The following is a 14,976-nucleotide window of genomic DNA, read 5'->3' as shown; positions in this document are numbered from 1 at the left end:
GTAGCGAGGATCCCTGTTTTGAGAAGGATCTGAGCCCTGAGCCAAAGCAGCGCAGTGACTGACTGGCAATGTCTGCCATGGGTGGACAACCTGAATAGGGGTAGCATATGCCTATGTGCCATCACTGGCTTAGACAGGCTGGGGGAGTGAAGAGCACTGGGAGGATTGTTCTTTGTTGATTCTAATCTGAATGCTGCTCAAAACACACATACCTAGATCCAGCCTAGAACTCTACTCTGGTTTTGTACATACTGAAGTTCAAGTCCTAAATTTCAGTTAAGCCCTGAGAGAATTTCTTTTTTTTTTCTTTTTTTTTTTTTTTGAGACAGAGTTTCGCTCTTGTTGCCCAGACTGGAGTGCAGTGGTGCGATCTTGGCTCACCGCAACCTCCGCCTCCTGGGTTCAAGTGATTCTCCTGCCTCAGCCTCCCAAGTAGTTGGGATTACAGGCATGTGCCACCACGCCCAGCTGATTTTGTATTTTTAGGAGAGACGGGGTTTCTCCATGTTGGTCAGGTTGGTCTCAAACTCCCGATCTCAGGTGATCGGCCCACCTTGGCCTCCCAAAGTGCTGGGATTACAGGCATGAGCCACTGTGCCTGGCTGAGAGAATTTCTATTAATAATAAAAATGATGCTGTAAGCTACCATTCACTGAGTGTTTAATATCTTGGGTTGTGAGGAACGGTTTACACATACACTTAATTTTCACAGTAACCCTAAGTGAGAAGGTACCCTCCTTACATAGGAGAGGCAATTAGGTTTAGCAGGATGGCTGCATTGCACAATGCTAGGGATAGCCTTCATATTAAATTCTAATAGGCACTGAGATTGCCCTCGGTTTAGAGAGGCTAAGGCATGTGTCCATGGTCAGACAGAAAATGGTGAAGGTGGAATGAGAACCTAGGTTTGACTTTTCACAGTTTCGTTAAGAAGGAAAAGACGCCCTTAAATGTCCTAAAGAAGAGTCTAAGAATGAGCTATTCCTTTCTCACTATGTGAAACATGTTGTTTTGACCAGGTTAGGGTATCTCTGTTCTTAATTCTCAAGCTTGCTCATAATCTTATGTCATGTGCCGCATTTCATAACAGACCATTGGTCACTTTCATTTTCAAAATCCATTTAAGTGCAGCTGACCAGAAACCATCACGGGTGGAGTAGCAAGTGGGAAGTTCATCAATAAAGCCAGGTTTGGAACACGGAGGTTCTCTTCAAGTCCTTGGCAACAGACACAGGGAGTGGGCATGCTAATGGCAAGAACAGGGCAGGGTGAAGGTCAGCTCATCCACCAGAACAGTCGCCCCTGTGTCCTTGGGCGAATCACATGTGAAACACCACAATGTTAGTATTACCTGGAGAAAAAATGCAATCTACAGTCTGCTTGTGCTCTGCTGGTGGCTCAGGTAGCCTTGCTATTATGTATTAAGAGCTATGTTCTAAAAAGGTATGAGTTGAATTATGTAATTCCACAGGGGATATTCAGACAATCGGCATGGCTTGCAATGTTTAGGACAAACGGAACAGGGAGGCCTGAAGCCTGAAGACACTCCAAACATGCCACATTAAAGTTCACTTGCCAGGTGCAGTGGCTCATGCCCGTAATCCCAGCACTTTGGGAGGCTGAGGCAGGCAGATCTCTTGAGCCCAGAGTTTGAGACCAGCCTGGGCAACATGGTGAAAGCCTATCTCTACAGAAAATACAAAACATTAGCTGAGCATGGGGACATGTGCCTGTAGTCCTACCTGCTTGAGAGGCTGAGGTGGGAAGGTCACCTGAGCCTGGGAGGTTGAGGCTGCAGTGAGCCATGATTGTGCCACTGCATTCCAGCCTGGGCGACAGAGTGAGACCCTGTCTCAAAAAAAAAAAAAGAAGCAAAAGCAAAGCAAGCTGACACTCAAGTCTGCATGGGTGTTGGCCAATGCTCTGGGTTCACAAGTTCTTCTGAAAACAAGTAGTGGGCAGGTCTGTGTGAGGTCATCTTTAGTTTGTCAAGAAATTATCTGCTTGTCTGTAGATACTGCCAAATTAGGCTTCCAGAAGGAAGTTAATAGACTTCACAACAGGTATTTCACCTGAAAAATAAAAATTCCGAGCTGCTTTTCTTCAGCCCTTTGTTATTAAAAATATTAGCTTCCATCTTTTTTTTTTTTTTTTTTTAGAGAACACTCACCAAAGCTCAAGAAGCAGTGACTATTCAGGATGATTAAAGAGGTAAGAGAAACCAGGAATTGTTACTAGGAGCACCTGATATATCAAAATGAAATAAATGGCACCCAGCTCTCCTAGCACAAACCCTACCTCTCAGGGGAGTCCAGCAGTCTCTTCCTCCTGATAACATTTTTCCATTTATTCTAGGTCATAGGCCCTATACAGCTATAAGAGAGGGAGACCAGGAGACTGAATGTGCCTGGCAATAGCTATCTTCCATAGGAATGGCTCATTAAGAATATCATTTCATGTCAGATGGGTAGACTGTATCGAATACCATGAGTGGCAAGGGTTCTGCTTGGCAAGGCTCTGTTTCAAGGACTTTCATGACCTTATGTGATCCAGTACATGCATTCCCCAATTGCAATCACTGCCCACTATCCTCATCATCCAGCCTCAATTGAGATGAGGCATAAAGTAAGTACTGTGGACCCTTCTAGCAGAAAAAATGCAAGAGGAAATCACATGTGAGGCTTTTACGTCTTTACTCTGGGCTGAGCTGGGTTAGACCTAAAGATGGAGAGGAAAAGTGAGTGCCAGGAGTCTTGGAACTGCTAAGGTTTCTATTGCTTCTACTTGGGGGGAAAAATGAAACTGTCAGGTCTGAGGACTGTATTTCTTCCTTTTTTTTTTTTTTTTTTTTTTTTGATAGGAACAACATTAAGAAAAACAAATTGATCTGACAGAGAAAACATAAAACTCTCTTAAGGAAGAGTTTACTATAGCAGGGACCCATTCCCTAGGGGAAGGGAAGGGAAGCGTCTGCTGAAAAGGATTTTCTTCCCTGGGCTAGAATTACATCCTTGAGGCCTTCCTACATGTTCCAAGGAGGCCAGATCTCTTGTGGTCCTAAACTATTCCACATTCCACTCCTAATCCCAGCAGCCATCCTGGGGTAGGAACACTAGCCTCTGGAGAGCAGTGAGGCCTATCAAACCTACACCAGTCAGCCCATATGACATAATTACAGGTAATAGGATCTTGGCCAAGCCAATGAAAAATTAGGCACAGTACCTATTTCAGAAGAATGGATGCAATTCTATGCTTGACTGGCTATGAAAGTTCTAAGGAGAGGAATAGGGAAACAGCCAAGCTGAGCCAGCAGCTTTGCAGAGAGGAATCCCACTGGAGCCAGCACAGTATTGGCACCTATCAGCACATGCTGCTGAGCTCACTTGGGGAAGGCCACCAGTGACTGGAAACTCAGCTACTTCCAGACGTTAAAAGCTGATAGGGGAAGCCCAGTAGTCAGGGGAAGAAACGCAATGGGGCAATGTCCCCCACGGTACATTTCTACCTCCACTCTTCTCCTTGTGATACCACTTTCATTTAGGGGCTGGAATGGGATTTGAGGGCCCTCTCTTCTCTCTAGGCTTTTTGAAGTACTTCGCAAAGGGCCAGGAGCCCAGAAGTGAAGGGGCTGTAATAGACAGATAACAACCTGGTATTCAGGAACAGCCTGTCTCCAAACAGGAATTTGTTGACCTGAACTTCAAAATTAACTCTTTGCTTATTTAGCAGTCTAATCCACAAAACAGAAACATACCAGAGAGGGAGAGATTTGCAGACTGTTCAGAGAGTGAAGGGACACGAATGGTTTCTATTTGAACACTAAACATTTTTCAAAACACTCATCATTATCTCATTACCTTTAAATATACTGGCTGGAGAGACAGGAGACCCCGGCAGGTCAGTAAGTGCACAGTCAGGTTTTGGCTATGGACTTTTTCAATGATAAGCTGATGAATTAGCAGCCATGTGTCCAGTCTCAATACTTCAACAGTTTTCCTCCCACCCTGACAAATGCCAAGCTTGGAGAGCTTTCCTAAAGAACCATAAACGACAACAAAATAACAGGCCTTCTTCCCATTCTCTAGAATTAGGTCACAAGGAATCAATTCGTTGATTTGACAAATATTTATTTATTGAGTATCTCTTATATACTAGGCACTAGAGTACAAAGACAAAACATGGTTCCTGTCTGTGAGGAGCTTACAAGCTAGTGGGGAGAGACTTGGGTCATAGATCCCTTGTATACTATTGGTAAGTGCACAATAGATATATGCACAGGGTGCTGTGGGAACTGATGGAAGGATATCTCATCTAGCCTGGGAGAGCAAGGGAAGGCTTCCAAGAAAAGGTGATGCACCTTCCAGAACAGGAGTGAACAGGAAAGCAAGCAAGGGGGATGACTGATGTGCTGGGCCGAAAGTGTAAGTCTACCTGAGAGATGGGAGAAACAAAATGTAATGGTATATATGGCGAACTGCCAGTATAACAGGTCCATTCTGATAAGGCATGAATTACGAAGTGAGTGGGAGTGGTGAGACATAAAGTTGGAGAGGTTATCAAGAATATATGTAAACTGAGATAAGACTTTATCCCAGAGGCAATGGGGAGTTATATTTTTTAAACAAATGCACCTACACAGTCAGATTTGTCTTTTAAGAAACATTAGATATAGGAATATAGACATACATGAGCAAATGGGAGAAGTTAGGCCCACAAAAATCAAACAGCAGATGAAGCGGGAATCAGACAATCAATAGACACAGGAGCTGTGGGAAGAGCAGAGTAAATATTTAGGGGAGGCATGGGCATAGCAAATCCTTCAAATTCCTCTGCAGTCTTGGAAGCATTCAGGATCAGAATCCATGCCCTATAGAAGACTGACTCTTAGTCAATGTGGGACCTTCAGGGAAGTCCTCTACTATTCCTTTAACTAGTTCCAGATATTCTATGGTTGAAAAATGGTAAAATATGGCTAAAAGAATTATTGCCTTCTAAAAGCAAAACTGGCAAGATTTGAGGAGAAAAAGCATTTGATTTGGAATGCAGATATTTGAGTTTTAGTATATGTCTTACCATGAGCTCTGTGAACAGAGGCAAGTTACTGTGCATTTTGGTGTCCTGAACTGTAAGACAGGGTTAATATTTTTCTTATAGGTTTGCTGTGAGATTAAAATGAAATATTATGCATGAAAACACTTTTAAAATGAGAAAATGCTATATAAAATTAAGGTTTGATCACTATTAAGACAGGAGTTTTTCTTACCTGGGCCTTCTTCAAAGAATATGGCCCTTAACTAAGAATAAACTGCTTGAAATTAAAGACCACTGGTGGGTGATGAACTGTCAAGCATGTGTAGGGAGGTGATAAAGGCCTTAAGCCTCCAAACAGCCTTTAAAAGCTTGTGGGATGAGAGAGCTATTTAGAAAGCTGACCATAACATGTTCCCTTTTTCCTGGGCAGTGGCTGAGATCATCTAGAATAAGGGGGCTTTGTGAAAATAAATGAAACATTGCCAGACAGCCTGCTTGCTTTTCCAGCAGGTAATTATTAGTGGCTTGGAGAGGGTTCCCAAGCGACATGGCCATCAGGGAGGGTCAGGAGAGTAGGCTGCACTGGATTCACCCTCACTGGGAGTCCATTACTTTCTTGGAATTTCCTGTGGCTTGAACTGTCCTCATTCCTTTGATCCAGAGATACAACTTTGCTAGTGTTCCCTCTCTTGTGGGTCTCCTCGACAGGGAAGGAGCCTGCGCAGAGAGATGGAATGGGAAGGGCTAAGAGAGCATACACCACAGCGCTTGTGGGGTGATGTAAGGAAAGGACCGAGGGCACAAGAAGGACAGAGATTGAGATAAACTTGAAACTGCTTAGAGCAGTTTATCTATTTCAGACACGATACAGCACACTTGGAGCTACGATGAAAGAAATGAAATCACTTTTTCTTGTATTCTAAGTTTTATTTCCCAGACATACACCCCTTCATAAATACACACCAATATTCATGGCTGAGGCCACATTCCCCTGAAACGTAAATACTTTTTTTTTTCCCCAACGGCAACAGTTGCTTATGTTTTTCTGTATCTTTTTTTTTTTTAAAGCAGGGAGTAAGGGAGAGAGAGGAAACCCAGGACTCTGCCTTGGCCACTGCAGCCTGCAGAATGAGCTCCCCGGGGGACATCCTCCCTTTTAATGCCAGCAGGGAGAAGGGAAATAGGTCAAGGCAGCAGCCTGAGTTTTCAGCTGGGGCTGTCCAGCATGAGGACATCATTTTTCAGGCAGCAGCAAAGAGCAATTCTAATGTCTCAGAGAGGACAAAGGGGTCATCAAAAAAGGCCTTAGAAATGATCACCAAACCCACATACATTGCCCCTGTCCTCAGAAACTGTACCTCCTACAGCCTGGAACTGTGAAGACAGTTAAACTATGACACTGATCTCTTTAAATAATACCTTATGGCCCTTTCTTTAAGACTTCGGGTTTCTCCAACACAGCAGTGAAAACACTGCTGTGCAGGCAGCAACTGGTCAGTGAGTATGTGCTGGCTAGCTGCCTTCTGGAAGAAAGTGAGAAGAGATATGAAATCACTGTTTTATTCAGAACAAGGGATGCAAAAAGGAAAGGATGGCTTGGGATTGCTAGATCAGTGTTTTAGACAGGAATGCCAAGGCAGAAAAGAATCACATATCCAGGACCACATAAAAACTGGAGTGTGAAAACCCAGGAGTTTACACTTTTAAGCCAGTTATTTACCCATTAGCTAATGCTATCTCTCAACTATTTCTGGGGGATGCTAGTAACAGGCACAACTCCCCATCTGGGAAATCACACCAGATCTTCCTGTCCTTGACTGTGGGGTAGGGAACTGCCTTAAAGAGTCAGCTGTATGTGGGTCATGGGTCACCAAGTACATGCTATCCAATGGGACATGGCACTCAGCTCATAGTCACAGCTACAGCCAACAGGTACAATAATCTCATGCAGTCCAGCCTCAACGGCAGGGGACAGGAGAGCCAACTTAAATTTTCAGGGCTATTACAAGCCATTTAAACCCAATTCAGCATACCATATGCAGCAGTAGTCAGCAAACTTTTTGGTAAAGGAAGAGATCGTAAATAGTTTAGGCTTTGCAAGCCATATAGCCTCTGTTGTAACTACACAACTCGGCTGTTATAGTATGAAAGCAGCTATAGACAACACATGAAAGAATTAGCATGGCCAGGCCAGGCGCGGTTGGCTCATGCCTGTAATCCCAGCACTTTGGGAGGCTGAGGTGGGCAGATCACAAGGTCAGGAGTTCGAGACCAGCCTGGCCAATATGGTGAAACCCCATCTCTACTAAAAATACAAAAAAAAAAAAAATTAGCTGAGCGTGGTGGCGCAGGCCTGTAATCCCAACTACTCGGGAGGCTGAGGCAGGAGAATTGCTCGAACCCGGAAGGCGCAGGTTGCAGTGAGCTGAGATCGCGCCACTGCACTCCAGCCTGGGCGACAGAGCGAGACTCTGTTTCAAACAAACAAACAAACAACAACAAAAAACAGAATTAGCATGGCTGTGTTTTAATGAAACTTTATTGTAAAAACTGGCAGTGGCACAGATTTGCCCACCCGTCCTAAATACCAGTGGAGTCAGGCTAGAAAGAAAGACTGAATTTACTGTATTTTTTTTTGAGTAAAAGTGATCGTCATTTGAGAGTTCCTTGGCTGCTTTGGGCTTCAAGGCTGGAGAAGCAGGTAATGGCACACTGTCTCGCTCACTGTTCTTCCTGCCCTGGGGCTGGCAGCACCACCAGAATGCCCAGACCACTGAGCTGGAATTGTCTGCCCAGATTTCCAACTCAGGTAAAAGAACAAAAGCCAACAGGAACCAATGGCTAAGGAGGAGCAACATGTAAAACGGTGGTGTAAAAGAAGAACTGCAACGTAAGGGGGCAGGAGAGAAGTCAAGATAATGGAGCCGAGTGGTGGCCAGAAATGTGAGTAGCTCTGTGCTGACTAGTGTCACTGTAAAACAAATTTAAGGAAAGCAGCATTATGAGGTCTCAAGATAATGGGAGCCAACTGAAAACGGAGATAAAAGACTTGTCTAAAGCTTGAGGGATTCAGACATGAAGATATGAGATGGAAAGACTATAATTCAGGCAGGAATTCCTGCACAGCCCACCAAAAGCCAGGACAATGCACTTACAAACATGGTGTCATTTACCAGTGCCAGACACTCTGCATGCCAGCTTCCTGTTCTCTGCCTGGCAGAAGGCTGGCCTAGAGGCAGTCACCGTTACACAGCCCCTCTCCCCTCTGTATCTTCCTCAGGTCAGTTTATGGTTTCACATAGGGAAATCCAACTTGATGACCAGGCCTCTGTCGGATCACACAAAGGGGCCCAGGAAGTACTTTGAAATCGTACAACCTGTGGGCTTCATCTTTCCTAGGATAATGCACATTTATGGTAACCGAGGAAGGCATGCGGGGGATAGAGAAATTCTGGCCAAAGAAAAGACATGAAAAAAAATTTAAAACTTTAAAGGGAAGGGATGGGGCAGGGCCAAGGACAATCACGTCTTCAAAATACCTGGTTATCTGAGCTAAAACTCATGATCAAGGAACAGGTAAAAGGTGCAAAAAACCAGTTCAACTGCGGCCATCCCAGCAGTGGCTCAGCTCCAGGAGAGTTCCTGCACTGTCGTGCACTGTGGGCAAGATAGAGGCTGCCTGGAAGGTAAGAGCTGCATGAGGTGGGAGGTCGTGGGCCCACACTCAGGCATCCATGCATTGCTCAGGACTTCCGCTGAGGGCGGGAAGGACCTCTGCATCCAGGAGTACCAACGTACTGGGACTTTCCTCTTCTGCTAGATCTTTGTGGGGTTGGGGGAGTAGGACAAAGAGAAGCATTCCCCAAGACAACTTATGAAATAAAAATGGAGGTACTACATAGGTAAAAGTACATGAATAAGCCTGTAACAAAACACAAACCTCTCCATTCCTACACTGTTCAGAAAAAAGTTTTCATACATAATACAAAGGAAATGTTCAGGACAGTAGGGTATTACTGGATCTTTTAGTCAGATTTTTGAATTATTCATAGTTTAGGACATACTCACATTTTCTCAGTGTAAAGAACTTTCAAAACAGCCAGCCCAAGTAATCATATAAGTAGCTAAGAAAACGCACAAAGGTTCTTATTGAGACCCTCAACCTAGGGATATGAAAGATTGGGCCACTATAATCAAGAAAGATCGACTCTGGATTAGACTAAGGATCTGCAAACTCAATTACATACCAAGAACACCAAAGAGTTTCCTCAAAGAAAACTGGGGAAAATTTTAATCTTTTTCAACAGTCAAGTATTAGCAAATATAAGACAAAGGTAAGGTCGCAGTAACCATGGGAGAGTAAAAGAGTTTTGGGCCACTCACTCCTTTTAGTGATCAGTATTCTCTTGGACCCCCTTGTACTTTTGGATCTCATCAGTGGGCCAGAAACATGATCAGGAAGAAAGGTGGTTGGGAAAAAGACAGTTGAAAAAGAAAGGGAAAGAAACTTTAGGAGATGGGAAACAGTAGGAAGACAATGATGGTGAGAAATTTGACTTAGACAGTAAATGATGAGAATGCCACCAACCAATGTCTTGGGCAGTCTAATGAAGGGATTTCCTTCCTCCATCCAAAGCACAACAAACAAACAAAAGTCTGTTGCTGCATCCTTGGGCAATGTCTTTAAGCTGTGAATTTGAACAGACTCACCTGCTTTTACCAACATAGTTACTTTGCAGTTCATTATCCAAAATTAGAGGGAAATTCTACAATATCTGCCCCGTCCACTTAATCCCTAGGCCACTTCAAAAACTGCAACAGGCACTTATAGACAACTGGAGTGTTTGGATTTTTGAAATACTTCTCTTGCACGGGGTTATTTTTAATTGATAAAAATTCAGGCAGCATTGTGTAATTACAAAACGGGAGAGGGGGAAGCACCTTCCATGTCAATATAAGGATTTTTACTTTGCATGCATCTTCACAAAAAATAAAATAGAGGGCAATGTGAATCTGATGATACAATTAAGCCCCCCAGTCCCCCAATCATTGTACGGATAGCCAACAAAGCAAATGTGATACCCAGATTGTTGTAGCTGATGTTTGGGAAATGGAACTGAGAATTCAGGATTTGTTAGGCCACTCTACTTTCTTCTACAAAATAAGAAGGCAAGCAGTAAAGAATCAAAGAGGTGGCAACCAACACTTCTCTCAAGGCCAGGATAGTCCAACATAAGCATCTCGGACTGGCGTGTTCTCTTGTTCTCTCACGCCTCATGTATTTCTTAGCAATTCAAATCAGCTTCAGAGGCTGAAGCTTATAAACAGGTATTTTTATCACTGAGCATCCTAAAGAAGTCCACGCATCTGCTCGCAAAGATCTACGAAGACTCATTAGAGAGACAGCCTCTAGGACCCTATAATCTTGTACCTCTGTGAGTATTATGAAAGCTGGAGGGACCCTATAGATGATTGTAAAAGAAATGGGGACAATGGCAGATTCAAAAATCCTAAGGCTGAGCCAAGCACACCTCCCTGCTGCTCCTTTCTTGTGCCCACCTAGCAGGACAAATGGCTGGCATACTCCTGGAAAGAAGATGGATCTGTTGACGAAGGCTTGAGCAAAATTAGCAGGTAGAAGGGCACCACAGCAGCTGAGATCCTAACTCCTGCGTGCAAGAGCCAGCCCAACAGGCAGAAACAGAAATACAATTAAATTAAGTCAGAAAACCCGCTACAGAAAATGCAATTACTCAAAGATACAAATAAATGTTCAAAGAAAATTGGCCCCTGACAGGGTTAGTCAAGCTTCTAAATCCAGCTGCAGACAGGCAACTCAGGCTAATTCACCAAGGAGGAAGAATGCAAAGATGTAAGCTCTCTGCATCAGGAGCCTGGCTGGGCTGGCCTGGTGTCCACCACACATCCCAGGCTACCAGTGGAGGGGAGCAATTTGGGGGTGGCTGGCCAATGAAGCAGGGCTCAGGGAAATAAGATGTGGGCAGACACAAGAATGGCTTATGGATGTGCAAGGCTGAGCAGTGGAAAAAACAACAGACAGATCTCTGACATGGCAGACCAAGGGAGCCTTATTTTGTCACCCCTCCTCACAGAAGAAGCAACAGGAAGATGTCCTACCTCTCGCTGCAGAACCAGTTCCTTGGTGAAAAGTGTAGCTTCCTCGCTGAAGGGCTCTCCTTCCTGCACCAGGCCTGGGAGGTTTCGGGCTCCTCTGGGGCATTCAATGCCTGTGTCAGGAGAAAAGGAGAATCTGTGATGAAAAGGTGCCCACTAGGCTTGCTGTCCAATAAGGACGGTCCCCTGACACCTCCAATGAAGCAGGTGTTACATCTAACTTCCATCCATTCTATCTGAGACGAAGACAGAGGTAATGGGAGAAGTGAAGGAGGGGTTTAGTTCTCTCCAGGTGGAAAAAACCAACACTATCACAGCAGCACCAATGGATAGGAGCTCTCAGCCACGGCATCCAGGAATTATCAAGAGCACATGGGGAAAGGAGCTTTCCAAGTAAGATGAGCAAGAACTCCTCATCCTGCACTGCTCCAACTGACAGTCCCACAGTCTCGCAGCCTGAGCCATCTCTTACAGAAATGGCTCCCTCACCTACTGATATCCCAGCCATTCTGCCTCCTAAGGTGCCATTCTCACTGACTCCTGGACATTTTCTCCTTGCTATCTGACTTTTACACCAAATTCAAAAGTGTTAATTCAGTGTCACTTTTCTCTTCAAGTAAGCCTCCCCTCTCAACTCTGGGTGTATTCTGGACAATAGCATCATCGGCTTTTCATTCAGAATGAGAGACAGAAAAAAAAGCAAAACACCTCAGAATACTGATGAAATACTAGGTGCGGAGCCAAAGAAACCCAGTTTCACATCCCAGCTCTATCACTTATTAGCTGTGTGACCTTAGCCAAATTACTCAGAAAGTCTCAGTTTCCCTACTTATAAAACAGATATTATAATATATCCACTTCTTAAGGTTGCTGTGTGAACTAGGAGAGATTATTTAGAACAATGCCTGCCACATGGAGAGGTTCACTATATCCTATTATTAATATTATCTGTATCATCATCACTCTTGTAATTCCCATGCTCAAAACCTCAAAATCCTCTTTGACCCCCACAACCAACCTGTCCCTGAAGACATAATCCTATCCTTCATACTTTTTTTTGTATCCAACCACAGGATTCTGTACAAAGTGCTCACTAACCAAGTAAGACTGCCTTTTCTTTGAGTCAACCTGTTAGTTTTGCAAGTATATTTACCACTAACAGTGGTCATCTGTGACAGACCATGAAATATGCTACGTTTTGATATCTGAGACTTACAAATATTTCAAAAAAATTCACACTGTAGCTATAATTATGACACTATATAATTACAGACATAATTCCACAAAAAGTGGAACTGGGCTAGAGACATAGGAAACGAAAATGATGAAGATCTGGGGGAGGATGCATGGAGTATGTGTGTCTCTGAATCACTGGTGGTCTCTCCTGCTGCAGTAAGGCAGAACTAAGAGGTGCTACCTTTATTTACGAACAGCCTCAAGGGAACGTACAAGAGATCTAGCATAGGGGCAGCAGAAGCAGGGTGTCTCGGTGATGGCAAACACCTGCTTGGGGGAGACAAGGTCCCACTGCTACTAGGACAGAAGGTACATCTCTGTGTATGAATAAAGCTAGGTGCTGCTCATGTTTCTGGCCAGGGCATTGATTCAAGGTGACAAAGCTCAGAAAAAAGGGAATAGGCTATATATTGGGCTTTCAGAAGATAACGGAGCTTTCTCTCTGAGCCCGAAGGCCTTACAAATGGAATACACCATATCAAATAAAATGCTAGGCCAGGAGAAAGACTGCCGCAGGACAGCAGCTTGAGGTGACAGCAAGGACCATTCTACCACCCTTGAAAAGATGGGACAGATGAAGGCCCCACCCAAGTGTCACATGGCAAAGAAGATCACCAGGGCTGCCTCATTCCTGGCACTTCAGCGCCGGCCTGCAAGGGAGGGGTGGAACGTATTTTTGTAAAAGACAGCAATAAACTCATGAGCCAAGGAGCCTGAGATTAACCCTGCAGGGAGAGATGAGGCTAGAGAAAAATGGAATGAAAGATGGCCCATGTTTTTTACATCAATAGCCAAAAACACTTTTCTTTTTATATCTGCAAACTAAGCAAGAACAAAATCATCAGAGAGAAAAATAAACAATTCCATTGAACAATCTTGCCACATAACCACAGAAAAAGCATTGTTGCAGAAACAGGCATAATGCTAAAACAAGGGTTCAGTTTGTTTCTGACTCTTAGCAGCCATTTGGGCAGGACAGGACTGGGGCACTGCTGGGTGGGGCTGCTATGAACTGGGGACTAGAACTGGGATGTAGCTAGGGTACTGCACTGGGCAGCAGGAACTAAGGGGTTGAATTTTCACTATGAGGGCATAGAATATTTCCGAGCTTCACTTATTGAGTACCACTCTACTCCTTTGTCACTCTCTTGGTATTCTGAAATCTCACCAGGCTGGTCAAGCTACAGAGATTGCAGTCGCTCCCCTGAATCCTGGAGACCACCAAGTGATTGAATTGAGAAAACATGATGGCTCAGTGGGCCAGGGAGTTAAACAAATCAAGCAGAAATATATTCAAAACATTTTTCATGACATAGTCCTCTGGGCCTGTGAAAACCAAATCCCAGTCACTCCATGCAGACATAAAGGCAAAGAAGGGCCTTTGTTATGTTGCTAGTCCACTTCCCAGCAGTTAAGCCCTAGCACAACAAGAGTAGGAAGCTGAAGTAGGGTGCTTCTGTGCCCTTTTTCAAGTGGAAATAAGTAAACATCCATTCACATCCATTCCCATCAGGCAGAGGCAGAATCTATTCCCAGACTAAGGTACAAAGTCAGGGCCAGGAGAGCAGGACAGGCTTTATGATATCTGAATGTCTGAGTATTAGAAATTTGCCAAGCCGAGCTACATCTACAGATAGAAGATACTGTACATGGGCGTTTTTCAAACTTTTTATTCTTACTGTGACCCACATACACATTTACATATGGGTACAAACACCTGTAGACAACCACTGGAAGTAAGAAGCCTTCAATAGATTCCAGAGTTTCAAAACAGTCACATCAGGCAGATTCTGCCAGTGCAATTGTTTAGGCAGGAAGACCGTTTCCTGAGGTTTCCTTCTCTGCCATCTTGATCTTACCTTTTGCAGAGCAGTATTTATGTATTCATTTATTTATTTGGGGGGTTATTTTTATTGGAGGCCAGCTTAGCAATTATTACGTTTCCACAAAACAATGGTTAATCTTGACTATATATGTTAGTCATATATGTCAGTATATGTTATACTGACAGTCTCTCTTCTGTTCACCATTTCATTAAGGAAAAAAACAAAATGGCTATGACGCTAAATTGATTTAAAACCTCTAGTGGGACAAATACCCAATTTGAAAAACACTGGTATTGACTGAGGTGGAAAGACAGAAGGATGGAAGGACGGGGCAGGTCCTGATGGCTTTCTTGCAGAGTTAAAAAAGTGCTCCAACTGAGGGTTTATCCAGTTTCTAGACTTGCTTTTGTGTACTAAGGGACCAAGGAACAGAGCAAAAAATATGCTGTCCACTGATAGAGAGGAGACCACACAAATGGTAACATTCTGAGCCAAAAAGTCAGTTGTTGTTGCTGCTGAAAGCCAGGTGAAGCCACATGCTGGCAGTGAGCAGAGTTATGCTGTGCCCTCCTCTCCCAAGAGCTCAGGGAGCAAGTCAACCTAATCCATGCTGCACCTTTCCTCAAGCAACGCCTGCACTGCTGGGCTGGTGATGCAATAAAATGGATGTTAAAAATAAAAGTTAAAGAAAACAGATGAAGGGAAAGAAAGTTGGGTTCTAAGAAAGCAAACCCAAGGGTGCTGATGC

General features: G+C 44.0%; 1 protein-coding gene across 2 annotated transcripts in view; it reads right to left on the bottom strand.

The window, feature by feature from the left end:
- SND1 (staphylococcal nuclease and tudor domain containing 1) overlaps positions 1 to 14,976 on the bottom strand; it is a 434,013-nt gene that overhangs the window by 90,469 nt on the left and 328,568 nt on the right. For both annotated transcript variants that reach the window (XM_054497017.2, XM_063668433.1), the window contains exon 16: positions 11,170 to 11,279. In XM_054497017.2, the coding sequence (XP_054352992.1) occupies positions 11,170 to 11,279 (110 nt within the window). The remainder of the gene's footprint in view (positions 1 to 11,169; positions 11,280 to 14,976) is intronic.

Source organism: Pongo pygmaeus, chromosome 6 (assembly GCF_028885625.2).
Source record: "Pongo pygmaeus isolate AG05252 chromosome 6, NHGRI_mPonPyg2-v2.0_pri, whole genome shotgun sequence".
Taxonomy (NCBI): domain Eukaryota; kingdom Metazoa; phylum Chordata; class Mammalia; order Primates; family Hominidae; genus Pongo; species Pongo pygmaeus.
Note: the sequence above shows the minus strand (reverse complement) of the source record. Positions and strands in the feature narration are given on the sequence as shown.